Source organism: Phoenix dactylifera, chromosome 8 (genome assembly GCF_051530095.1).
Source record: "Phoenix dactylifera cultivar Ajwa chromosome 8, Ajwa_hap1_PhDact_Kaust_v1.1, whole genome shotgun sequence".
Lineage (NCBI taxonomy): Eukaryota > Viridiplantae > Streptophyta > Magnoliopsida > Arecales > Arecaceae > Phoenix > Phoenix dactylifera.
The window spans coordinates 2,419,532-2,447,386 of NC_143197.1; the positions used below are offsets into that span (position 1 = coordinate 2,419,532).

At 37.8% G+C, this 27,855-nt stretch overlaps 2 protein-coding genes and 1 long non-coding RNA gene across 12 annotated transcripts; 2 read left to right on the top strand and 1 right to left on the bottom strand.

The window, feature by feature from the left end:
• The first annotated feature begins 262 nt into the window (after positions 1-262).
• On the top strand, positions 263-18,203 carry ELP6 (elongator protein 6). Of its 7 annotated transcripts, none has more exons than XR_005510911.3 (7): positions 263-570; positions 2,045-2,117; positions 2,294-2,505; positions 2,588-2,762; positions 8,541-8,696; positions 8,862-8,960; positions 13,825-14,447. XR_005510911.3 is itself a non-coding variant. In XM_039124250.3 (5 exons), exons 1-5 carry the CDS (start codon positions 334-336, stop codon positions 8,600-8,602), a joined length of 759 nt encoding a protein of 252 aa, XP_038980178.3. In that variant the 5' UTR covers positions 263-333; the 3' UTR covers positions 8,603-8,796. The 7 variants fall into 7 exon arrangements, 2 of the variants coding, with proteins under 2 accessions (XP_038980178.3, XP_026661693.4); XR_003386295.4 differs by lacking the exon at positions 13,825-14,447 and adding an exon at positions 17,989-18,098 and having other exon boundaries at positions 265-570; positions 2,588-2,734; XR_003386293.4 differs by having other exon boundaries at positions 265-570; positions 2,588-2,734.
• LOC148702608 (uncharacterized) lies at positions 2,871-3,232 on the top strand. Its single transcript, XR_015967739.1, has 2 exons — positions 2,871-2,968; positions 3,063-3,232. It is a non-coding gene; the product is annotated as an uncharacterized LOC148702608 (long non-coding RNA).
• On the bottom strand, positions 12,586-27,065 carry LOC103709107 (two-component response regulator-like PRR37). Of its 4 annotated transcripts, none has more exons than XM_008794322.6 (10): positions 26,797-27,065; positions 26,468-26,541; positions 25,824-26,313; positions 23,769-23,930; positions 23,488-23,621; positions 23,073-23,240; positions 15,365-15,548; positions 14,465-14,900; positions 13,586-14,375; positions 12,586-12,965 (listed from the first exon to the last, which is right to left on the bottom strand). In XM_008794322.6, the coding sequence occupies exons 3-10, from the start codon at positions 26,188-26,190 to the stop codon at positions 12,858-12,860; spliced, it is 2,349 nt and encodes a 782-aa protein (XP_008792544.4). In that variant the 5' UTR covers positions 26,191-26,313; positions 26,468-26,541; positions 26,797-27,065; the 3' UTR covers positions 12,586-12,857. The 4 variants fall into 4 exon arrangements, with proteins under 4 accessions (XP_008792544.4, XP_008792529.4, XP_008792537.4 ...); XM_008794307.6 differs by having other exon boundaries at positions 14,465-14,903; XM_008794315.6 differs by lacking the exon at positions 26,468-26,541 and having other exon boundaries at positions 14,465-14,903.
• Positions 27,066-27,855: the final 790 nt, after the last annotated feature.

The following is a 27,855-nucleotide window of genomic DNA, read 5'->3' on the forward strand; positions in this document are numbered from 1 at the left end:
TCCCAAGATTGATCACATCGAATAATTCCAACGCATCTTATATTCCACACGCCCACAGATCCCCACTTCTTGAAATTTTGGGGTAGAATTTCGGGAAGACGTGGAAATAAGTTGAGACGCGTTCACCGACTTTTGCACCCACCGTTCTCATCCGTTTGAGATAATTCATTTCAGACACCCACCAGTGCGCACAGGCGGTGGGTCCGCTTTACCTAGCACGGGTGAGGATCCTAGCTCACCCAGCTATAAATATGGCCGCTTGCCGCCTCATCCCTCTCTCCTGGCGATGCGGGGTTTCGCTCGACGAGAGAGGGAGAGAGGGAGAGAGGAGAGATGAACCCTCCTTCCAATCTTCTTGATGAGGCCCTAGGCCTCGGCCACGGAGGAGCCATCTCTGCGCTCCCCGCGGGGCGGGTCGTCCTCGTCGAGGACTGCGTCGAGACGAGCGGCGCGTTCGTTCTCCACCACCTCCTGAAGCGCGCCCTCTCCGCCGGCGAGGGTGGCGGGGACGTACTCTTTCTCGCCCTTGCCCAGCCTTTCTCCCACTACGACCGCGTTCTGAGGAAGCTAGTGAGCAATGATCCCAAATCCGAACCCTAATCTTTATTATCGTTCTCCTCGTCGTTTTCTCAAACACATGATGCTCTTTCCCCCCTTTTTCCCCCTTTTCCTTTCTTCTGTACATTACTGTTCTTGGTTTCTCTCGGCATACGAACGATGGTAGAATGGAAATCATCGGGATCGATGGTAGGCCTTTTCCACGTCTTGGATGGAAAAGTCCGTTCAGGATTCCACCTTGTCCTCGGGACAAAACGATATGATAACTTCGAATAGTGATTGCTATCAAGATCCACAGTTATATGAAGGGAAGGTAATCAACGGAGATATGGTTAGATCAGGCACCGATTCGTGTCAAGATTAATCTTTAGATTACGTAGTGAAGTTGTTAGGATCAATGGGATGGGTGATTCTTTTTTCTTTACCCGATAGAAAGAGCGCTCAAGATTCAGTTCTTCTACTGGTCAAAACCGTAGGTGACTGGGGATATAGCAATCGATATTAAGATTAGGCATTTTGTAGAAAGCATTACTCGGACTGGACATGGGCAATGTAAAATCTTTGGTGAAATATGGAAGTGGGTCAGAGGGAGCATTCTATTATTTGAGGCTGTGACTGATTGTTGTGGTGATGGATTTAGGGCTGGATTGATCAAGAAGGGAAAATAACATGGAAAAAGATTGGAGTTAGAGCTTTCTGCGTCTATTGAATTATTTGGGTTGTGCTAAACTAGCAAATTACGTGCATCCATATTGTCTATTCTTCTTCCTGTGCTTGTCTGGCTTGGATAATTGAACCTTGTAAGATTTTTAACTGGTGTTCTTTTACATGTTCAGAAAGGTCACATCGCAAGTTAACAAGGTTCATTCAGAAACTGTAAAGTTGTGGTGCCTAAGTATTCGAGGGCTAAGGATTTGACACTTGAAATAACATGGTCTAAATAAAAACTTGATTAAATTACCTAATTATTCCGACCTCTGATTTTCTTTCAAAATGCATTCTCTTCTCATTATTACTTGATAGTTAAAGAATATATTCCACTGTTGTTGAAGATTTTATGCCTATTGATGTTGGGAATGAGCAACATGTGGAAATTTTGAAATTCATAGGATAAACAAGTCATTCAACCTTTTCAAAACCCTTATGATGTTATTGTCTTGTTTTCTATGCTCAAGTGCATTCAACCCTACACACATGTTTTAACATTGCAGATGATTTACATTTCGATAAGCATCGATAGCTTCCCATTTTCTCTTTCACACAGTAGATGGTGCCCATGCCAATTGAATTATACATGTGTTTACATGCATAATAATTTGCTGATATTAAACAGTTTGGTACCTATAATTTACTTTCTAAGTTGATTTTTTTTTTTAAAGAAAGATATTTGTTTAACGTCTGCTTGTTTGGTGATTCTTCCACTTCAGAGATTGTTTCAGAATATGATGACCATAATAATAAATTTAGTACATTCTATTTGATTCAGGGTTGCAGTCTATCGGTACAAAGGAACAACAATAAACTGCACTTTTTTGACATGCTTAAGCTAGAATTTCCAGGTGAGTATGAAGCTAAAGAGAGTTGCTTCCCGCCATCAATTACTTGGTCTTTTCTCTAGGGCCCTTGATCTGTACTGCTGATTTTTTCACTTACGGACATCATTGTGATAACATTTTATTATGATGTGATTTAGTTAATTCATCTTGCGGCTAAGCTAATGATTCTTGAATTACAGGTCTGACTGGAGGAAATGACATTGAAAGTGGTTTTGTTGGATTGTATAGTAAGATTCAAAGGGCTATAGAAGCGAGAAGGTCAAAGGAATACAGCAGAGGCTGCATTACCATCATGATAGATGACCTCTCCCTTTTAGAGTTAGCTGCATGTGGTTCTATAGATTGTGTCTTGGACTTCCTGTACTACTGTATTAGCCTCACAGCAGAACTGGTTAGAAAGATGACTTCAAGCTTGTCTCATCTTTTGCTAATTCTTACTCCTTTGATTGAATTCCTTTACATTTTTTCAACAGGATTGCTCTCTAGTGATTCTGAACCATGAAGATATCTATTCAAGCGAGGAGGCCCCAAGGTTCCTTTCACATCTGGAGTACCTTGCAGATATTGTGATAAAGACAGAACCATTAAGTACTGGTTTATCTGCTGATGTGCACGGACAAGTATGCTTATTATTACTCAATAACACGAGTTAGTATTTTATTCAATTTGTGACGTAACTGAAAGTCAAGCTATTGAAAAGCTTTCTACGATTTTTCACTGTGTGATAACTTTAATTTTGTCCACTATATGAGTCTGTAGAATTCTTAGCGCTCTTTGGACCGGAACTGTAAAAATCATTTGAACTCCAAATGATCCAACAAGGACATCCACACTGTTTTTTAGAGACAATCAAGGTCGCCAATAAACTTGAAAAGTAAGGTCTAGTGCTAGCTATTACACAATGAAGAGTGATGATTCACTGATTACCATCTTTGCAACATGATGCAGATAGTGTCAAGGAGCTCATGCTGCATCGTCGATGATAGTAACATACCAAGTTTTCTAGATTTGCTTACCACCAAACTAATTCCACTCTTTCTGGAGCTGGCAGTGAGAAGCGCATGCTATAGCACTCTATGGTCTTGATCAACACTACACTATCTTAAAAAGGGAGTGAACTTTAAGATGACGGATTGAACATATTTCAAACACACATTTTCTTAGGCATGTGTGCATCTATAAGGTTGTTAAGAAGATCAGTTTAGTTGCTTTCTTTTTACCTCTGTAAAATATCTTTGAAAGCTTTGTGTCCAAGTAATGTTCTTGCTAGGGCTTGCAATGATTTGGGTTAGGTTTGGTTTAGGTCGGGTCAAATTTAGGTCGGTAAAAACCCTTGGCCCACACCTGACTCGTTAATAGTGATTTCAAAAGGAACCATATCAGATCCATTTATTTTGTAGAGACTGATTCCCCACTTGCCAACCTAGTTATGGCTCTACTTATTTGTTATGTACCTTAAACAAATGAAAGCAAAATAGAGCCAAGAAGAAGGAATTGGGTGTCAGGATAAAGTGAGAAGAAATTAAAGTGGGTAAAAAAGCATCTTAGATCTTAAACATGCTATTTTCTCCACATTTATATTAGTATATTTACGTTTTACTAACTATTAATTCACAGTGTTCCTAAACTATTCAATGATCCATCACACTATTGCCATTGTCCTATGGACATAGGGGCTAAAAGTTTAAGTGTTTGTCCAACCCATTATGATCCATCGGGTGTTTTTTTTTTGTGGGGGTTGTCAAACCCAAACCTGATCATTTATTATTGGGTTGGTCTTGAGTAACCCAAGTCTGATCCATTTATTAAAAACCCTCACCCGATATCTATTTATTTTGGTTGGGTTGGCAAGTCAAGGCAAGAAATTGCCACTCCGATTTTCCAAAACATTTTTATAAGAATCCTTGAGAGGTACCTCTTTGTGAGCAGCCAAATTCAAAAGATTTGGTGATAGGGTTTTATGGGCTTGTCCCCTAGCTGAAGGTCATTATACTGCCCATTTCATGGTTTAGTTGTAAAGGGTCCTGTATCTTACAAATCTGCCTGGAAAATGGTGTAAAATACATGTTCAGTTAAAACTGGCCCTTCCTCCAGATTCCAAAATTTATCACGTAGTAATTCAGTTAATATTCCTGAGGGATATATTGAAATGCATTGATATTTTATAAAATTAATTTATCAGCTCAGCATGCAAGATCACCCTTTTAGTCATACTTAATTATCTGTTTCTCTTTTCTGTACAATTTGTATGAAATCATTTTTCTTGATTTGTTTAAATTATGCTAATGCATGGCCGAACAGGTATATACCTTCACGGTTTCCTATCATAGTTTGGAAGATTGAAACCAAGATGTTTCGGGCAACATATGTATATGACAGATTCTTAGATGTGTTATCACTTGTAGGTCTTTGAAGTAGTTTCCAGCTTACTGAGTTATATAGTTAACACTTTTGATCCCTTCCAAAATAATCTCTTTCTGGATTTTCTCTGTTTTGTCAACACTCGCTCGAGGCATTGTGAACAAAGACATACTACTATTGGGAAGCAGGGTAGTGTGCATTTATATGACATATTTTTTTGTTCAAATAGGATTTTTTTCTGCATCCTTTCATTCATGGAATCCATAATGGAAAATGAGAATAGCAAGGCCCTGAGCAAGATACCATGGTATGAGATTAGGTATAATGTGCAGCTCATTAATCTTGCAAGATTTTGAGTATTTCAATTTCTAACCCCTTTTTGTTGACAGCTATTGTAGCAACTAGCAAGGCTCAAATTAAGCCTCGAAGTAGCTTTTTGAAGCAACAGGAAAAAAAATAGGTGCACATTCTGAAGAAAAAAATTCTTGTAATAGCTACAAGATTAGGATATAATATGCAAACTAAGGGTTGTTATACGACAAGCTTTTAATCAAGACCTCTTCAATTTAATATGGGACTTTTGCCCTCATCATGAGTCTACTATATTCCTCCCTAGGGCCCTTAATCAAGACCTCTTGAAATTGTTATCGTTTAAACTTTGGAGGAACCTTGCTAGAATCTGCATCATCTGGTTAAGCTTTGTGAAACAGTGAGGTGTCTCCTTGTACTTGACATGCAAATACATAAGTATATAAATATTAAGGTATAATGAGTCTCTAAGTAGTTGCACTAAGCAAGGGGCATTATCCGTACCCTAGATAAAAAGTGAGAGGTCAAAAGGTGTTTGGTTCTCGTCTCGCTGACCAGTGGTTGGGCTTCTGTCCGCATTTTGTAATGTCTTTGGAGCATGGAGTGGGGCCAACAAACTGGATCCCACATGAGGGACCAATCGTTGAAACTTGGTCAAAGCTCCTGCTACTTTAGTTGGTGTCCCACCTAGAATTTCATGTGGGGAATATGATATATTTTTTGATGGATACCAGAACTCTCTGGATTAATCCTTCCTCCTCCCTTCTCCTTTTTCCTATACTCCACCTCCTTGTGCTGACTGCACTGCTGTTGCACCACTGAAGCACTGCCTCTCTCACTTTCCTCCATATCAACTGATGACCACCGTTACCCACCTGGTTGGTCTGTTGATCTGCCATGACAGCGCTACTATTACCTTGTCGATTCACCTTGCCGCTTTGTCAGTCACTCTACCTTCATTGTTGATTGGCTCTGCATCAATCACTGAATTTGATTATAAAAATATGAAGAGTTCCTGACCCTTAATTTTCCAGGCATAGGAACATGTTAAGATACAGTTTGTGTCAAATTCAGGAATCTTGAAGATTTTACCTTTACTACTATAACTTGTATTTGAAGCAATAGTTGCAATGCTTACTTTAGAGATGCTAAATGGCACTGTTAAGTTCAGTATACGATCCATGCCTTCCGCGTGGTTGTGTAAATGCCATTTGTGTTGTTGCTTTTATCACGAATTATATATATGGAATGTATAAAAACCAAATCACGACAACAGAAAAGTAGTTTGGTCTACAGCATTTATATGTTTTTTTAAATTTTTTGGGCATTACTGTTGCTATAAGACTTTGTTAATTGTTTCTGCATATAGTTTATTTGACTGATTGAATTTGGTTATCTGCATCTTTTTCATTGTGGATAATCCACGAAACATTCTTTATATACCTAACTTGAATGAACCTTCGGACTTGCTTTATGGATCTATAATTATCAATGGTTGAGAACATTTTACAGCAACTCTCAATTTGACATACAATTGTCTAAATAGTGTCGAGTGAACCCATATTGCTCCTACAAACAACCTTTTTACTGCATTTTATAACCCAATGTAGAGATACTGCATATTATGGCATTATTTTCAAGTTATGTAGAATTAAATCATTTGCTTCCAGGGTAAGCCTTAGGTAATTATGTTAAAGAAGTTTGTCGCACCCCTGTTTTTTGTGGAATTGCATTTTCGAATGCTTTTTGAGACAGAAGAGTTTCATGTGTCTGGTCAAGTCTTTTTGTTGATACCTCTTTCCAAATCCATTCCAAAAATAGGGCAAGTTTAAATATCTTTATCTAATTTCAATTCTTTGTTTATTCATGTATCTTTCCTTAAAGTGTTTTAGTGTAGGGATATGCTACCAGCAACATAGGGATATGGAACCTCGCCCCAGTGAATCTGTCGATAATAGGATTGCCAATGGGCAGATGCTAGGCCCATTGGTGATGTCACTAGTATAGTGCTTTATGTCACTTTTCAGCCTTATCTAGGAGTTGCTTTATTCTGCTGTATCGGGCATCCAAGTCAGGGTCGGCCGTACCGGTTTGGGGATGGGCGGTTCCGGCCGTTCTGAGCCGTACCAGAGGCTCACCGGTATGGTTCCGGCAACGGAAATGAAATCCGTTGCCGGAGAAGGATAAGGAAAGAGAGAGCGAGGGAGGGAGAGGGAGAGGGAGAGGGAGAGGGTGGGATGCCAGCGGAGGGGCGGAGGCCGCTGGAGGCAAAGTCGGGGCCGGTTTTTCTGTTTCGAATGAAACAGGGGCCTGGCCGCGACTTAAATTTTTTTTACATTTTTTAAGTAAAGTCGGCAAGCGATTTACCAACTTTACTTAAAAATCACGAAATTAAAAGATAGTAAAACCGGCTGCGGCTTCGCCTCCTGCGGCCTCTGCTGGCCCTCCGTCGGTGTCCGCCACCCTCTGCCGGTCTCTCTCCCTCCCTCTCTCTCCCTTCTCTCTCTTTTTCTCTCCCACGGTACCGTGCCCTCTCCTCTGTTAGTATAGGCCCAACACGGCCCATATCGACTCGTGCCGCCGGAAAAGCGGTATGGTGCCCTGTACCGGTTCCGCCGATCTTGATCCAAGTTATTATAATTTGTTAAGAGAGTAGTTTAAATGAGTGATAAATTGAAATACTGTGAAATGTGAATTATGTAAATAGAGTTAGCTAATAATGGCTCATTATCAGTTTTAAATTCAATTATCTTACATTTTAATTGAGCTTTCGGGAATCTTTACATTTTTATTATCTTGAAACTGTGAAGGAAAGTAGTAAAACCCACTTGATAGCTTTAGCATCGGACATTAGGCACTTGTCCTGAAGTTTTTACAATGTCTTGAATTAAGAGGAGGTTTTTTATTTAATTTACTTAAGATCACAAGCAATGTTATACTTTATCTTAGTTTCTTACTCATTTTTCATGCTAAGTTATTCATAGATTTTGTTCATTCTGAGAATTCCTGTATATCAGCATAAGTGCTGGAGAATTTGAACCTGTGTACTTCTAGGCACAATTAACCCTTCAGTTCACAATTAATTAAATACTTGTAAATCAAAATGATTTTCTTCTTCCTACCAAAAGATGATCTCTTTTGAATGGCTTACTATGGAAAATTGCTCATTTCCGGATCCTAAATGACCTCTCCTCTTATAGCATTAGAAGAAACCTCAAACTCTTGATTTTTAACAAAATTTTCTTTGACTTTAACTGAAGAAATAGCCCAACAAACATTCCCACAAGTAACAGAACTCTACAAGCTCTTACAGATGCATGTGGGATTCACTGTAGCTTTGATTGACAAGTTTTACTAAAACATATTTGGAAAAAGAATCAAAAGCAATGAATTTTATGAAAAGTAGTTCTTCGCTTTTTCCCTCAAAAAAACTGTTTTACTAAATCTGACAAGTCATTAAACCAGGAAAATGAGGTTTATGAGAAATAGGTCTCCCCTTGTCTTTGATAAAACTGTTTTACGGAACCATGTTTTATGATAATCTGTTCAAGAAAATTTCACAAGCATCCAAAGAGCCTTAAGTAATGGACCCATGTTATGTTCAACATGAAGTTGCAATGCTTGATAATGACTATAATTACTATGCACAAATAATCTACGAATATCTGAGTGTGGGCCTAAAAGATGTTTTCTACTATTTACAATGAAAATGGACAACTTGAGGTGGCTCATAGTTACATTGCAAATTTTTGACAGTTGACCATTTTCAACAAAGGGACTTCCAGCAGACATGGGCATTCAATGAACAAAATTCATAACTTCCACTTCAAGGTGAAGGAAAATGGTGTTGAATATTTCTACCCAGGAAGTCAATATTGAGGTGGCTCATAGTTAATGGTCCACACGGAATTTGTAAGCGCATGTATTTTTGATGATACTTAATATTATACTATTTCACATTCATTGTTTTATCTTTTTAATAATTAAAGTCACTGGCTGGCCCTTGAATTTATTCTCGTGTAATAGTTTTCTTCTGCTATATTGGTACTGAACAATCAAGGGAACACTTTATTCCAGGTGTTACTGTTGACCTCTTCAATTTAACACGGGACTTTTGCCCTCATCACGAGTCTACCATATTCCTCCCTACATGATCAAAAGATAGAGGGAGAGCAGGTAACCTACTCATTTTTTTTGAAATTGTTTAATTTTTGGATGTACAATGACTAAGGCCCTGTTTGGGGGAGCTTTTGGAGGGCCAGAAAGCACTTTCTGGCCCTCCAAAAGTACTTTTAGATGAAAAACTGTGTTTGGTAAATTTTTCAAAAAGCTGTTTCAGCTTTTGCGGGAAGCTGAAAATAGCTTTTGGGAGGAAGCTCCAATTTGGAGCTTTTGGGAGGAAGCTGTTTCAGCTTTTTCGGAAAGCTATATTTTTGACAAAAATGCCCATATTAAAATAACATAATTACATAGTTTATCCCTGTATAAACCTAAAAATCTGCTAGAGCCAAGAACCCAAGCCGTCAGACTCCCTTCCGTAAGGAAAGGTATTTTTCTTTTCAATTTTTGTATGCATCTTTTGAACCACATTTTTGAAGAAAAAAATTTTAATCCTTTTCCATACCTTCCAAAATCAATCTATTGTTTTTTTTTTATCATCAACCTCGCGGCCCACGCTGAGGTCCTCCTCGAGCGTGGACCACGAAGAAGAGCCCCTGGACCGCGAAAAATTATTTTATGGAAAATTATTTTATACTAATAATTATAATATTTTATACCTTTTTTTTTGTATTATACTATAAATATAATATCATATTATATTATATCATAATACATTAATATGTTATGTTAAATAATTTAATATTATGTTATATTGTGGAAAATTAATTTATACTAATAATTATAATATTTTATACCTTTATTTTTGTATTATACTATAAATATAATATCATATTATATTATATCATAATACATTAATATGTTATGTTAAATAATTTAATATTATGTTATATTGTGGAAAATTAATTTATACTAATAATTATAATATTTTATACCTTTATTTTTGTATTATACTATAAATATAATATCATATTATATTATATCATAATACATTAATATGTTATGTTAAATAATTTAATATTATGTTATATTATGAAAAATTAATTTATACTAATAATTATAATATTTTATACTTTTATTATTGTATTATACTATAAATATTATATTATATTACATTACATTATAATACATTAATATGTTATTTTAAATAATTTAATATTATGTTATATTATGGAAAATTAATTTATAATAATAATTATAATATTTTATATCTTTATTATTGTATTATACTATAAATATTGTATTATATTACATTACATTATAATACATTAATATGTTATTTTAAATAATTTAATATTATGTTATATTATGAGAAATTAATTTATACTAATAATTATAATATTTTATACTTTTATTATTGTATTATACTATAAATATAATATACATTACATTATATCATAATACATTAATATGTTATGTTAAATAATTTAATATTATGTTATATTACCAAATATTAATTTACTCTAATAATTATATTACTATTATGCTATATTAACATAATATTATTTTATATTACAATAATATTATACTATATCATATATTTATGTATTAATTTATGTTATATTTTATTATATTCTGTTGTATAATACTATGCATGTCCTTTATGGTAATTTTATCATATAAAAGTACTTTCTCAGTTTGTTTATCAAACACAAAACAAAGTACCAACAGCACTTTACAAATGTAGTTACCAAACAGCAAACAGCTTTTTATAACAGCTCTACTTCAGACAGCTCTACTTCCAACAGCTCTACTTCCAACAGCTCCTCCAAACAGGGCCTAAGCATATAAAATTGAAAATTACCAATGCAAGAAATAATCCAACTCCACAACCTTCTCAGTGATACTTGTATAGGGGAGCATGCATTCATGAAAAAATGACCAATATACTCCATGAATATCTTGTCTCAATTTTGCTAATCAAAATTTTGATTGCTTATTGTATTGATGATCTACACCCATCAACAATTTTCTTTTACTCACAAAGTCTCTTGTATATAGTTAGATTATGAAATGGAGCAAGTAATACTGTGGAAATACACATTCTAGTTGCATCATGAAAGTCTCCATTTGTTTTCTATCATACAGCTTTAGAACAAAGCAATGGTGAATCCATGGATCTTGACGCTATTCACTTTTATTAAAAGATCATTACTTTAACACTCTTTAAGATTGAACTAGAAAAGACCAAAGCAACCCTCGAGTCACCACTGAACATGCCAGTGTCTTGCCATCAGAAAAGGCCTAGTCATCTTTTGTAAGGCACATACCTCAATGGAAACAACTTCTTTCTGGTCCCGTGTTTTGCTGCCATCATATTCTGCTCACCTTTAATTATTAAACAAATATACTTCTACCTCATACATGTGTTTTAATTTTTTATTTAGTTAACACATATTTGTTGCCAATGTATCTCTTCATTCCCTCAAGTTTTGGCGCATCTCAGCATAATGCACTCTAGTGTTTCGTCCCTTCAAGATGATTCATTCCTTGAGTGGCTTAGTTTCTAAAAATATCTATATTTTTGAGCTTTTATCTTCTTCACCTTTGTTTCCTTTAACCTTCTCATGGACTCTGTTTGACCTTCACCTCGTCCTGTTTGAGGGCCACTTAAGGGACAGGAACTCTATACCCTTTGGGAGATAACCACAGGAACTCTAACCTTCATGTCGAGATGTAGTGACATTAATCCCATGGAGCAAGAATAGCTCGATCAAGTGGAAAAGACATTGTCTAGTTACGTAAATCAGCACAAGGGACCTGTTTAGGTTGGTTGGAACACTTTCCTAGAGAATCATGGGGGACATAATCTGCTACCAATCAACAAAAGTGGAGTAATGGCTCTTGAAATCTTATTCAAGAAAAAAATATGAGATCGAAGAAATAAAAATATGACAAGGTATTCTTGATGTTATTTGTCCTACAAGTGCCTATGGTCCATGTTCAATTAATGATGCTTGTTGGAGCATGCCACCTGCGACCAAGCAGAAAATAGCCCAAAGGAAGGATTAGTCCAACAAATCCCAAGGGCGCTTTTTGAAAGACTTAAAACAGGCAATATCAAAGCAAATTCACTCAACAACATTTACCTGTTAGCATGCATACGGACCGACACTTGTATGGACCTTGTGCTCGAAACCCAAATAGACTGTTATAGTATCAGGAAACTACAACTCATCTGTTCTGATTGGAGGTGATAAACAAATATGGAAGCTAACAAGTGGATTATCGTAAATTCATGACAACAGCTCGTGCTCTGATCGGAGGAGATCGCCGAACATGGAAGCTAAAGATGAAAACAGTTAGGGCAATTAAGGGTTGTCTGATGTTGACATAAGGATGAACATATGTCAAACTCTGGATTAGACTTATTTCAGCATTTCTAACAATCATTTGTCAAGCTTACGCTAACCTTCAACAAGGTCTGTGTTCTATAGGCTTGCGAGTCTTTTCCCCCTCTTTTGGTAGAGAAGTAGGGCGGGCTTGGAGGCTCAAATGGGCCACCCAGCACTTGCTTGGATGTATCACCTATTATCACTCGGGCAAGGGGTAAGGATTAGATTCAGGCTGGAGTTAGCACCAGAGGATGAGACGGGTATAGGATAGAAAAAAAGATAGAGATCAGCCCCTCCTAAAGGAAAAAAAGAAAAGAAAAAAAGGAAAAAGAGCTTAGCCTGCATGCTGGACTGAAACAGGATAACAATAACATGCAGACTTTAACAGCACAAACCATAAAACAGTGCTGCGGACGTGCCTTTACGAGTACAGCTGATAGCTACCCCTTTCAAGGGTGACCAACATCCATAGTAGTCATCGAAGTCATGCCACACACCAAATCCTTTTATTATGTTCTCACAACCTGGATCTATGTGCTGCCCATCCATGAGCGGCTCAAAGCCAAGAAATTTCAATTTGCATACTTGCTAACATTTTGTACCCAAATGACTGATGATGTCATCTGTTTTCTTCCTGGTCTCTCTGTTCTTGAATAGACTGTCGCACAAATTGTCCATGCATGCGTGGCCTCTGCTCTGCAAGTCTCTTCCTGCTTTGATAACGGACCTGAAAAACCAAAACCAACAAAAAGTCAAATTCCATCCAAATATTCCACAAAGGAAAACAAAGAAGAATGAAAATGAAATGACCGAACACTAGAACATCAAACATAATCTTCAAACTTCGCAATTCTAGTATCAGACCTTTTATCAGTACCATGTTGGTACAGTATTGGTATGCCTGGTATAGGGTCAGTTTGGCATACCAACACTAATACACTCCCCGTATCGAGTATCCCTTCAGCACTAGTATGGTACGCTACGGTTGGTACAAGACAATATGTATTAGTACTGCGAACCTTGAAAATCTTTATTAGCAGAAAGTTATATCCCTAAATTTTACAGAACTATAAATACTTGAAGAGTGGCCTGTACTGTGTGCAAACTATTACTGGTGGAAGACAATGTTATGTCACCATTCTATAAATTTTTGGGAGATCTTGATATCTTATAGATAGGATCTGTATGGTAAATGGCCTGAAGGCCACGTATTAATGTTACGATCAAGCATGATCTACCTTGGGAAAATTAAGTTAGCTATATTTGGTGAGTATGCTTCAACAATGCAATGGGCATGCCTCTTGAAATGAAATATTGAATATAGATGTGCAACCAAAAGTTGTCTACCTTCTTTCCAAAGTTCCTTTGCTTCCTTTTCTGCCTGAATTTCTGCAGGGCAGCTTCTCTCCATGCAAAACGGCACTGATCTACCCCACTACCGCTACCTCCAGCCGTGCTTTTGTCTGCAATACCATTGGCAATCTCCATATTCATTCCTACAGCATTGACAGCTGCACTACTTCCATTCTGCTCATTGCTCCCATGATTACTTCCTGAATTGCTCCTGTTTATGCTATAATTTGCAGCATTACCTTCCACTGGCCCAGTGAACATAGAAGATGACCCACATTGTGGGGCAGCTGCTGCCATATTCTTGAGAGACATCTCATCATGGTCTGGCAGCTGCAGCCGCTGCTGCAGCTGCATGCTGTGGATATGGTGTTGGTGATGATAGAGGTGATGGCGATGGTGCACTTGGACTCGACATTGGATCTCTCTTGGCTGTCCCATTGATGCTGCTGCTAAATCATCAACTTTCTGTTGCATAACTTGCTGAGTAGATGCTTGAAACTGCACAGGATGGAAGGCTGAAGAGGGATGGATACACTTGAACGTTGATGTAGATGCTGCTTTTTCCTTGTACGCAACTGGTTTTGTGAAGACATTATTGGTGGTGGAGCCCATGTCATTGTTGTTACTACTGCAATCAGAGCCCCGTTTTAGAGGAGCAGCATATGAATTACATATCATATTGTTTGTAGATTCCATCTTCACTGCCTCTGAGCTGTTGTCAAGCGGAGAACAGCTACCTCCATACCCAGTAGGGGCTTGATTAGAAGTAGCAGAAGTGTGGTACCTTGCATGAAAACAAAAACAGTTGGAACGCTATTCTTTCTGAAATAGTGGCAGCAAAAATAATGTTCTCATATATTTTATTTTTCGCACCTTGAGAATGCTGACAGATTTGAACGTCTTAGAACATTGCAGCCATCATGAGTAGCAGCTCCCTTCTGTCCTGTTGATCTCAGCCACTTCAAACTCAACTCAAGGGATGGTAACTCCATGGAGCCATCCGCAGTTTTATCTTTGCCTTCTGTGACACTGGAGAAGCCATTAGGTGCCTCCATAACTCTGGTTACCAGTTGAGCATCCATGCTGTTAGTGATTGCACCGATCAGATCAGCAGCTTGGATGCTTGGTTCATCAGACATATTGTTGTTATCAAGTCCCAATGTACCCTCAATTTTTGGGTCACTTTCAGGCAATTTGTCCATGCTTGTGCATGTTAACTTGGTAGAAACCTGCTCAGTTGGATATGATTCATATTGTGTATCTGGATTCCTCGGTACTCCAATCTCCAGGTCTTTGCCCATGAAATCATCTGCTATACAGATCATAAATCAATCATAATACTAGAATCTTCAATACTTAGTTGAGACTATTGTCTGCTGTGCCGGTATCGGGTACCAGACCGGTTGCTCGGCGGCATGGGTTGGTACAGGCCCACGTCGTGCCGTGCCGGGCCTATACCGACACAGTAGAGGAGGTGGAGGAGAGGGCGAACGGGAGAGAGAAAAAGAGAGAGAGAAGAGGGAGAGGTCGCAGTCTTCGCCTCATATCCAGGCGCCGGCATCCAACGGCCTCTCTCTCCCTCTCCCTGCCTCCTTTGCTCGCTCTCTTTTTCTATCTTTTCTTCTCCTTCTCTCCCTCCGGCAACGGATTTCATTTTCGTTGCCGGAACCGTCCCAGTCCGCCGCCAAACGACTTGGTACGGCCGACACCATCCGATTCGGGATGGTTCCGCCGATCCTGGTTGAGACAAATATTAAGATAAAGCTGTTATACCATAAAGTTCTTTTTTTCCTTTGCACTCCCTATTGGCAGTCATAGGCACCCAATCATTACAGAATGTTTCAGGCTTCGGGTGAATGACCTGAGCCCAGGTACTATCAGGTGGATCATCTAACTGATCTGATGGAGACATAGGTTGGGGGCTGTCCACATCCGCCGCACGTTTCGTCCAGGAACTCTACAAGTAATTAGAATTTTTTTAGGCACGCAGGAGCAGTTTTTGGGAAAAACTTATTATGAAACAGATGTACGGAAATAAATATTTTCTTCCATCACTTTGAATCATCAATATCATGATGAATGAGGTCTTAGATGCATCGTGACAAAAACTTTGGTTTTCATCAACAATGAGGATCTAATGATCCTCAGGAGATTTCTGTGAGTATTAAAAGTTTAAAACTTATCTAGTTTATAGTTGAAATATCAATAAAAATTTCCAAGCCTATATTTGGACATAGTATTACATAACTTAGACCAAAGTATTACATTGACAGTTAATGGTCACATAATTACCTTAACTAAAAATGACCATATAAGCATCATTTTAGTCTACTTAGCTCCTTGTTCAATATCAAATTCTTGCCCAACCTGCCTGTACAGATTTTACTACCTGATTGGAACTGCATTCCCAAACAACCATCACTACTAACAGCCATCACTACTGTTTACTTGATATTATCCTCTTATGGTTATAGATGACATGTGAGATACAGGTATTGTAAGTACCCACATAAACATAAGGTTGTGGTGAAAAGTGACATTATCTTTGAAATATTATATATGAAAATGAAGAGATAGATGAGTAGGACATACTAGAGACAAAGCACGATAAAGTGGTGTAGATTTATCTGCATGTCACGAGCCAGTTAGTATTAAGGGGAACTTTGAGGGGCTACATTGTGGTTGGTAATTTTATTACAAATGATGTTCATGAAACCTGATATTATCTAAAACTTGTGCAAAAAACAGGGAAGACACTCATTTTGAGGTCTCATGACTTGTCAATCTTTCCAAATCTGGTTTGATGAAACAAAATCAAACAAGCATTTTCACCAAAAATTTATTTTAGGTTTTGCATATAATGGCTTTATAAAATCTAATGACCAAACAGCCCTAAAGGGTAATGATAAAGTAGCAAATGTTGTAGAAGTCCCAAGGATGCATCAAGTCATCAAGATGATGTGTTTTGCATGTATGAGCATACTTAGATGACTAATACAACTATGAAGGATGAAACTAGAGATGAGATAAAGAAGGCCTGGAAGTTCACTAGATGGGATGGTATGAGCACAAACAAAGACTTGGGAAGACCCTGCCATTAATGGGCTTGATTATGTTTGGGAAAACATGACTTGTCAAATGGACAATTTTCAACTGGTAGATGTAGCGTGCTTATTCTGCATCTTGCTGTTGGCCCTCGCCTTATAACTAAACATGTAATGTAATAGCCTACAATTATCTAGTCCTAGCCAATAGGACTAGGGTCTGATGGTTGGCATTCCTCTCTAAGGGCTTGCTCTTAAGAGAGGTTTAGGGTTTAAACCCTAGTGACGGCATATTAACATTGTATTTTCCAAAAAAAAATGTTTGGCCTCAAGTACAAGGGCAAAGTTGTTATTCAATGATAAGCGACCAATGTAGGGCTAGCAAATAATGACCTGACCTGTCAACCCGATCCCAATTTGACCTGCTATAAACAGGTTTGTATTTTGGCTAAGCAGGTTCGGGTTGTAAACAGGTCGACCCATCTTGACCTGTTTATTTAATGGGGGGTTTAAGTTTCAGAGGCATTACCCATTTAACACGTTTAATAATCAAGATAGGGTCGGGTTAAACCTGTTTAACCAAGCCCATGTACCCTTTTAAACAACCCTTTACTTTTTTATCCAAACCTCTTATCGTACCAGTCCCATTTGTTCTAGAGAGTTCTCATGAGTGGAGATTGGAATCAAGATCTAGGGTTTTATTGATTTGGGAAGAAGTGAAGAGGAAGAGCGTCGTTGCCAACTAGCATGACCCTGATTGCCATGCTGCCTTTTCCTGTGACACCTCCACTTTCCTCAATCTCCAATCTCCTCTCTTCACTTTGAAGATCTATCAAGATATAGCCAAGCAAGAGGGATGTCAAGACGGTGGCTAGGTTCCTCACTGGTGGTGGTCATGGAAGATGGTCCCACTTTAGGTTTGTCTTCCCTCTTGCCTTCTTCTCTTTAGGCTTCTTCTCTATTTGGAGTCCTTATTGGTTCTTCGGCTTTTATCTTAGGAGGTCTACTGTTTCTGACCCCACGGTATCACCTTTTGATTTAAGAGATTTTCTTTGTTTTTGTAAATTATGAGATGAGATTTCCATGGTAAGTGTTAAAAAAGAAGACATCTCTATGTTGATTTTATTTTTAACATGGAGTTTTTTTTATGTTTTTGGGAGTTGATCTTGTTTGCTATTTGATTCATCAAGTCGTCTTCTTTAGTCCTGTATTAAATTTTTTCTCTCTTTTTTGCTTGGAATGATTTTATTTCATGCTCTAGGAAGGGGCACTATTTATAGTTATATTGAATAACTGCTTGCAGGATTTTCTTTTGAAAGAATTTTTAAGAAATTTCGTATAATCTAATTGAAGGTCCCATCTCCATGAAGTGGAAAGCTCTGATCATGGACGGGAGGAGACTTGGTAAAGGGTTATGGTCATCAGCACGCAAGAGATTGGTTTTTCATTATAACAAATGTTGATGGATTGCTTTGATCCCTTTCAGAATGTACTGATTTGGCATGATCGTGCTCCCAAAATGTACATCTATTGATTTATGAAGAGAAATGACTGATTGTCACTATCATGAACTATAGGGTTTTTTTGGGTTGAACTATATCAAAGTGGAAGGCATGCATTTTTTGCAAATAGATCAAGTAATTGGGTCAGCAAGTTGCTTGATCATGTGCCTATGTTAAACAGGTTAAGTGATTAATGGTTAACCATGTTTTAGTTGGGTAAACAGATTGTCTAACAGTTAACCTGATATGACGTATTTATTAAACATGCTGAGCAAGTGAGGTTGGATTACCTGCTTATTAAACATGATAGGTTCAGGTTTCAAATCTTGACCTGTTTGTTTAATAAATTGTTTAGGTTTAGGTTTGGAATTTTCTAACCCAACCCATATCTGACTAGACTTGTAAACAACCTGAACCGACTTGATCGCTACATTTAGGCTAGGCTGGTTAAATAAATTATGCCCCTAGTCATTCCCTTTACTTTTTCTTAACTTCTTTACTCATTTATAGCCTTCCTCTCACTCAGTCCTTTCATTAATTTCTTTATACTTTCATCCTTATCATGTATATAACCTATTCACCTCCATTTTCATATTTTAAGTGTTTATTCCCCTTTAATATGACTTTGTCATACTTTATCTGATAGCACGCAATTTTGGATGGTTTCCCATTAATGAACCATATAATTAATTTTGACAAAATTGTATGAGACCTTGAGTTAAGACACATCTCATGGTTTTATGATGATTGAATTTCTTCCTTTACAATTCTTCTTGTTATTAACAAACTAGTAAGACGAGAGAAAAATGTGGGAGCTAAGGGCTTGTGAAGGTATTCATATGAAAAAATGTGGGAGCTAAGGGCTAGTGAGGTATTTAAATCATATGTCTAATTTTTTCAGTTCATTTTGATTGGAAAATTCCATAACCCTTATTGATATATGATCTCTTCAACTTGGGAGATAACATCTTTCAACAAGGAAGGCCAAATCATCCTAAACTGCTCGGTTCGTGCCATATTGACTCATACCAGTCGGTTACACGGTCGGTTTAGGCTGTTGGCTTGGTACAGACCTCCAATCGACCCAAACCGAGCAAAACCGCTTGGTTTCACTTGGTTCGGAGTGGTTCAGATGGTTCGAGGCTTGTAGTGCCCCTATATATATGGGAAGGCAGAGAAGGCCTCCAATACCTTCTTTACCTCCTTTTCTTTTTGTTTTTTAGGGAGAAGAAGAGGAGAAATTCTTATTTTCACCAATTAGGATCGAAAATTTTTGCTTCTCAAGGTATAATCCCCTCCACCCTTCTCATCTTCCTTTTTTTTAATGCCAAAAATTAGCAAAAATGGGGAAAATGAGGAGATCACGCCAAAATTTTGTATTTTGGCATGATTTCATGATACATTGTAAATCTAAGGATAATCTACACAATGCCAAAGAAATTATAATTTTTTGTTCTTCATGTAATTTTTTAGATTAAAAATATATTTTTGGACTAAAAAATAATAAATAATAAATATTCAAAAATTTTCTATAAAATTGATAGCATGTTTCGGGTATGCATGCTACTTGCTATCTCAATTTGATAGAAATATACATATACATCTATACACACACACACACACACATCTATATATATCTATATATATATATATATATATATATATATCCATACATATACATCTATATATCTATATACACACATATACATCTATATATATACACACACATATACATCTATATATATATAATATATATATATACATATACATCTATATATATATATATATATATATGCTTTTCTTGCATCTATGAAATGTGTTGTGTTGTCAAGCTTTATTTTAGGTGATATGCCTAGGACTGTTTAACCAGGCTTTAGGATTTTAGTAAAGTTTAGCTATAAGAGGTGCAACCTTAATATTTGAGGAATACATAGGCCTTGGAAGTTGAAAAATTGACTCCGAGCCAAAAATTGAGGTTTTGAACTAAAGTTGGGAGTTGATTTATTCTTAAGGAAATATTTTTAAGTATTTTTTTTCCTGAATTGAAATAGGGGTTACTTCCTTATTACATGTAACTAGAAATGAAAATAAAAGGAAGAAGAGGATATTTACTTAGGGGCCTATAAATAAGTCTACTAAGAGGCCAGTCTGCCTTTATTATATGCCTGCTTAGTGTTACATTTGTCCCAACTAGCAACCGACCTTACTAGCTGACCAACTGTAAAGGGCAACTGACTTATTGCGCCCCACCTACTTGAACCATACTTCCTTGCCTATAAGTAGGGGCAGCGAAGGCAGCCTAGGGGAGAAAAGGAAGTGGTACGTGGCCTCTAGGAGGACAAGAAGAAAATGATGATGATGATGAAGCTTGAATAGGACTTATGTTTCATTTTCTACATTAGCTAAGTAACTTTCTCCATGTCTTTGAAAGTTAAGTTTTTATTAGATTAATGTTTCTTTTGAATCTCTTAGTCAGTTTTCAGCTCATGCATGGTCATGAAATTCTAGGCTACATGGCCCTTTCCCAAATGCATGATTTTCTTTATTCTCCATGTTTTTATTTAAGTCCCAATTGGATTAGTGTTTTCTGAATCCCATAATTAGTTTTAAGCTTATAAATGGTTCTGAAATTCTTTAGAAACCCTAAATCAGTTGATCAAATCTTCAGATCAAGTATTATTTTGAAATGCTGAACCCGTAGCCACTTCTCGAACCTAGAGTTTTCTTGAACTTTGGACTTTATGATTGATTTGGCTCCTTAAGCTGTTTCATAATTTTACCATTTTGACTTGTTTTGTGGTCCTATGCCACCATGAAAATCATGTTTTAGTTTTTATGTAAAATTGCATAAATCCTCTAACTGATATTTTGAACTCATGTTTGATTTCAGATTATCTTCTCATTAGAACGTTTTTTACATGCATTTCTTTTTGAAACTTTCTAATAAATGTTTCATCTAATATTTGTAAGAACATTTTCAAATTAGTGGACCTTGTCCAGTTGTTATATGAGTGGTCTCACTTGAACTTTGAAGGGGAACCTCTATCTAGATGGAGTTCATAGGCTTATCTGGATTGTCAATGAGGATATAAGTGGGCCCTTGGTTAGGTGGTACATGAGTGGCTTCACTTGAATTTTGATGAGGAAACATTTGGCTCAGGGGTATTTGTGGACTCTTGGCCAAGTGGTGTGAAAGGACCCCAAGGATATGAGTGGCCCCATTTGCACTAGCAACTAGTATAATAAGTGGTTTCATTCGAATTATCAGTGAGGATGTGAGTGGCCTTGCTAAGATTTGCAATGGGAATATGAGTAGCCTCAAGGATATATGTAAAAGCAAGGTCAGAGGAACCGGTACCGGTTCTCCGGCGAGACGAGTCGGTACGGGATGTGCCAGGCCTGTACCAACAGAGGGTACGATACCGTGGGAGAAAGAAAAAGAAAGAGGGGGGAGAGGAGGGAGGCTGGCGGAGGGTGGTGATGCTGGCGAAGCTTACCGACTTAACTTAAAAATTGCAAAATTTTTTAGCTGCAGTCGGACCCATGTTTCGTTCGAAATAGGAGAACCAGCCGCAGCCTTGCCTACCGCGGCCTCCGCCGACCTCTGTCGGCGTCCCGATCTCTCCCTCTCCCTCCCTCCCCTGCTCGCTCTTTTTCCTTCTTCTCCGACTATGGCAACAGGTCTCGTTTTCGTTGCCGAAACCGTACCGGTGGGTCACCGGTACGGCTCGGAACAGTTGGAACCGTCTGGTTTGGAACGGTTCCGCCGACCTTAAGTAAAACCTTAAAAATAATTTAAAATTATATGAAATATCAGAATTTAATGTAAAATATGTTTGGATCACTTTCTTCCCTATTGAAGGATTTTAATTTCTGAAATTTTCCTTATCGAAGTGATTGAATGAACCTTCACTTGAACTTTAGACGAATATTTTACTTGTGATTTAGACTTAGTTACGTAAACTCTTTTTGATAATCACATGTTTTGACTCTTCCACTACAATTGTTGTTTCTTTTGAAACTTTTGATTTTGCTTTATTTCAGTGAACTGCCACTTGGATTTTCATTGACAATTTAAAATGTCTTATGATTTAGATTCATGTGTTTTTTTGGTGAAACCTTAAATTCGTGACCATGGCAAAAGTTTATTTGCCAAGCTTTGTAGCTCACCTCGTATGTTAAATAAAGTTATCAAAGTTATTAGTGAGAGCCTTAGTGGACCTATTTGAGGAGATGGACTTGATATTCTGATGGTCTTGATCAATTAATTTGCGAATGATATATCAAGAGCCATTTTTTTAACCTTAGTTTACATTATGGTGGTAATACTAAAAGTTAGGATCCTATCAAGTCTACTAAGTCATTTGACATATGACAAATGTAAAAGGAGCATTGAAGCAAGCAGTGTTTGAAAATGTGGACTTTGAGAGAAACTTCATATATCATATTAGAACAACACAATGGAGAAGTAGTTTCAAAGATGATTTGGCATCAAAGTAAAAGAAAATAATGAGAACATATTTAAAACTATGGTTCGCCGTACTGGCCCAAACATGGCGGTACAAGACAAACCTACATACCATTTTTCGGTACCGGTATTCGATGCGGATGGCATATCGACACTCGGTATGCCGCAAAGATTCCGTATCATACCGTACCGACACAGTGCTAGTATGGCATTGGTACAGTCTGGTACCGAGATGGCGCACATTGTTTAAAACTATAAGCGAATTTGAGAAATGTATAGAAAGCAATGAAACAAAAAATTAGTAAATAAATCTTTTCTTGATATACTGAAGCTATAGATAAGGGACAAGTCCAACAATGCTGACCTTGATTAGAATGGAGATTATAAATAATAGTTATCCTTACAGAAACTTAAAATGAGAAACATGACCAATAAATAAAGGGAAAGAGGAACGGTGAGTGGTTTACCTGAGTTCCGCTACCATTATCACTTCCCTCTCTAATATTCAAGCCAATGCTCCTATCGTCGTCATCATCATTGCTGCCACTATTATTGTCAGAGTCATCAGCACTCTTTGACCTAGCAGATTTTTGGGTCTGGGTGCCACTTTCACTGCCACTGCCACTGCCACTAGACTGAGATATAGCAATAAAGCCATGCAATTAGAGGAGGAAAATAAATCTAGCTTCTATAATCAAAAACAAAAAGATAAAACAATTAAAAAAAGAAAACCATTAGCGGAGAGATTGATGGATGAAAAATTTGACAATATCATGATTTAATCAATAATGTTACCTGAAGACACTACTAAGAAACATGAGTTGGCTTAGCCTATGCAATGGCATAGAAGACACTGAAAATATCTGTATGATAGAAACTTACGCTTTGACATCTCCTCCAGACATGCTGCCAAAGGTTTTTTAGCTCATTCTTGCGAATAGGCTTCACTAAAAAGTCAACTGCACCTTTTGACAAACATTTAAAGACTGTACCCATGGAATCATTTGATGACATCACTGCACGCAAAGCTCATCAGGTGTAGCAGTTAAAAGTATCAAAGTTAAATATTTTGAAAGAACCATAATTTAAAATCTCATATTCTAATTTCAAAGAAAGATATATTAAAATCTGATGTAGACAAGTGTTGTTGGAAGAATACTCACTAATAACAGGAATATTCTTGCAAGTTTTGTGGCTCATGATCTTGCTTAGAAGACCAATGCCAGATAAACAAGGCATGAGTACCTCAGTCAAGACAAGGTCAATATGATTTGTAAGATCCTCCAAGATTTTCCATGCTTGAAGGCCATTTGCAGAAGCAGTAACTGCCAAAGGATGGAGAACAGTCATGACTGAATGCAGATGCATAGAAGACACAATGCAAGAAATCTACATAAGATTTTTTTTTATTGTAGATAATAATTATGGTCCAAATTTTCTACAACTCGAAACTCTTGAAATGCATATTATTGAAGATCATGTATCAATGGAACTGATAAAACATATGATAATGATTTAGTTGTTTGAATGTGTTTCTTGAAGCATGCATGCAGCGATTATATCTTAGGACCCCCAATTTTTCTTCTGAGAATACGAGGGAGCCCCACCAACGGAGTCCCACCCATTAGATAATTACTAGGGGTGTAACCCCCATACTATATATTTCTTGGGGCAAGATCATCAGGAAACACTTCTCAAAACTCAAAACCTAGGTCCCTACTTTTATAAGCAGAATGGTAAGACCAGAGAGCTAATGCTTGGAGATTCATTCATGCAATTATCATCAATAATGACTGTCAACCATCATAATGAGGCATTAAATTGAGTTGATTACACTATTATAATCAAGAAGCTTGTTTAATCAAGTCAACGAATTGAAGAAAGTAAATTAACATGATATCTGATTGCACTTAATTTAACAGGGACGCACAAAATTTTATGATAATGAAACTAGCAAAATAAGGTGCTAAAGAGAGTAAGGACAAGTGTTGAGCGAACATAGAAACAGAAATATAATAAAAACAGGCTGCATAAAAGGAATAGCAGTCATCCTTGAAGTCAAAATTTACAATAGACATATTGGTTCCTATTCAATAAGAAAAAAGACAATCACTTAGCGCTGGGTAAATATAGAGACAAGGTTATAATAACAAAAGGACCCCAAAAAAAGAAAGGGTCATCTGCAAAACCAAAGTTTGCTACAAGCACAGTAGGTCCTAAAAGATAAGAGAGAAGACCATGCGTTCATGAATTCTCAGATAAGATTGGGAGAAAAGGAAGGTGACAAACTGAAAACCTAGAAAATGTTAGGCTGAACACTTTAAACAGACAAGGATGAAGGCACTCAGATATGGACTCTATATTTCCGGAGATGGAGCAAATTTTATAACAAGTTTACAAGAATTCAAGCAAGCTTAAGGTTAATGTTCCCTAGTACATTCTGCAAGCCAGCTTTTATACATCTCATTCCATATACTTATTTCCAGCTCTTGTTTGTCCAATGCTGCACAAGCCTTTCATTAATGAGTATTTATTCACAACAAGAGTGACATTTGCTGGCAGTGGAATATTTAATCAAGTATCATTTGATTCCTCTTTTTACCCACTAATTACAGAATTTGGTGAACTTTTCTCTGAAACACCCTATATATACAGTAGAATAGATGAAGATAATAAAAGGAAAAGGATGTTAAAAATACACATGTACGTGATATAGTAATTCCTAAAAATATATGTTAAATATCAGGAGTCCTGTTTTTTCAGATATAGTAGTGTATTTGACTAGCAATAATATATATATGATCATCAATAGTACATGGCAAGCAATAAAACAACCAATTACCTCAGTTGTTATGTGCAACTCTAGCTAATCTTCCTTCACTAAGGCTACTTTAAAGGCCATTTCAGGTCTTCAAACCAAAGATTTCTCCTAAGAGTTTGTAAGTATATGCAAAAATAACACAAATTAACAACGACATATAAAGAAACAGCACAAAATTAGAAACATGACATCTTATTCGCAGCTAAACGAAAGAAAAGATATAGAGCACCTAACAACAGTTAGTCCTTTTGAAATAGAGAACATAACATGTAGCATAAGCAGAACAACAGTTAATGCTTCAGAAGAAGGTCCTAGCATTTAAGCAAATGCATCCTTTGAAAGGAAAATAAAATCCTACACAGATCTATATAGTGACAATAAAAGTTAAGCTATTTACCTTCATAATTACAGTTACGGAGCAAGGCACTGACAACTTGGCGGGTTGAATCGTCATTCTCCACGAGCAGGACCTTCAGTGATCTGACAGGAAGAAACCTCTCCCAACGAATGATTGGCCCTGGTGACTGCTGCTGTTTACGTGGACCGGACTGATGTGCCACTGGGACTGCCCCATAACCTTCTTGGTCATTGTTCAAATCTTCTGCTGCCTCATTAATCCTCGACTCATCCCCTCCTGAGAGCCCCTGGCCCTCCCTCATGATGCCATCAATAACTTCATTGTGTTCATCCCGGATGTGATAGTTTAGTTCCGGCATCGCTTTGTTCCCAGCCCCATTGGGGCTTACTTGATCGACACTTCCCATCAACCAGACTCAAAATGACCAACAATGGTGCAGAGCAGCAGAAAACGCTTCTTTATCCAAGAAGAGAAGGCACACATTCTGTTGCCTTCAAGAACACCACACCTCTTGTCTAACTACTCGCACCTGTGAACCAGATCACACAAGAGAAGAACCGAGTCTAATGTCAAGACAAGATTGGAGAAAGAACCTACTCAGACGAACCCATGCCCTGGAAATCACTATCTCCTAGACTTAACAGATACACCGCATCCATTAAACAGCTAAATCTTCGACCCACCTTCCAAACCTAAAGATTCCACCAATAGAGGCAAGGGTTTCAAAGAAAGAACCGCCTCAGACGCTCAAGATGCCCTATTGTTCAAAAAAACAGCGCACTGATTAGAACCCTAGCTCGCCACCGAGGCATATGCATCCGTCGATCAAAAATAAAAAAGAAAATGAAAGCGCAAACTAATCAGAAATCCAAGAATCACAGAGACGAGAGGACGAAAACAAACAAGGGTTTCAATAGAAAAAGAGACGAGAATCCTCAGGAAATGGGTTCAAGAACACAAAAATCTCCAGTTCTTGAAACAAATCAAGAGAGGAAAAACAACATTTGAATACCTTCTTGCTCGGTCAAAGTGCAGGCTTCCGCGAGGGGAGGAGAGCAAGAAGGTGGCCCGAACCCGCCGGTGATCCGAGGAGCTCCGACCTCGTTTCGAGATCAAGAAGAAGATAGGAGCGGAGAAAGAAAAAGATTGGGAGAAGAGTCTTGGTGGGAAGGGGTTCTAAGTGCTACGGCGGCGGGGTGGGGGTGGCTTGCGCTGAAAGGGACGCCATGGCATGGGAAACTGCGAAAGAAATCCGGGGAGAGATATTAGGGTCGGTCCGTCGGTCCGAGCCGGGGGTGCTGACCTGGAGCAAATGGCGGTGGGCAGCGCCCGGTGAGGGGCCCAGCTGGGGCGGGATTCGTCCGATGTGGCCGTCCCCACCGGACGAAATCAAAAGCCGGAAGCTAACGAGCCCGTTCCGCATCGCGGAAGATCCTCCAGATCGGGTCGCGCTTGTACAGGGGAGCTAAAGGCCATCCACTGGTGCACACTTGATCATGATGATGTCATGTTATCCATCACCGCATGCAGCCATGGCATGCAATTCTATTCAAGCCTATGCATCCATCCTAGGCAAAACAAAATACCTCGAGCTGGAGGGACCACTACGACAATCCGGTCGGAATTTTGGACAAAATTCAAGTTTCAAACCGAGAACCTTCTCCAGCACAAATAAATAAATAAATAAAACTGAGTCTCCCTCAGAGTAGTGCATTCATAATTATAATCAAGGATTCTACATGTTATTGGATGCATCATACAACCTACCATCCTTTCATATAGCTGGAAGTCTTAGAAGATGATGACCGGTTTCTAGTATACTTATATGTTATCTTTACCGATGCAAGTGATGATGTCAACAAAAATAGATAGAACCCGATCGTGAAATCAACTTAGCAACTAATAATCCACATTAGTAACGAGAGTCGAGAGACCACCTCCATGGGCAATGACACCGCATAAGCAAAAGTTTCATGAGGGGGCAAGCATCATCGATGAACAATTTGGAAGTTATCTGAAGTAGAACAATCAACCTCATCACATGTAAGTCTGAGAGGATTTTTGGTTATGA

Bases quoted from the DNA above. Each gene is read 5' to 3' on its own strand.
- ELP6 (XM_026805892.4), top strand. From the start codon at position 334: ATGAACCCTCCTTCCAATCTTCTTGATGAGGCCCTAGGCCTCGGCCAC. The intron at 571-2,044 runs GTGAGCAATGAT...TATTTGATTCAG, and splicing joins ACCGCGTTCTGAGGAAGCTA to GGTTGCAGTCTATCGGTACA. The intron at 2,506-2,587 runs GTTAGAAAGATG...TTTTTTCAACAG, and splicing joins TTAGCCTCACAGCAGAACTG to GATTGCTCTCTAGTGATTCT.
- LOC103709107 (XM_008794315.6), bottom strand. From the start codon at position 26,190: ATGGGAAGTGTCGATCAAGTAAGCCCCAATGGGGCTGGGAACAAAGCG. The intron at 23,241-23,487 runs GTAAGTTTCTAT...GCTATATCTCAG, and splicing joins TCTGGAGGAGATGTCAAAGC to TCTAGTGGCAGTGGCAGTGG. The intron at 15,549-23,072 runs GTAAACCACTCA...AATTACTTGTAG, and splicing joins ATAATGGTAGCGGAACTCAG to AGTTCCTGGACGAAACGTGC.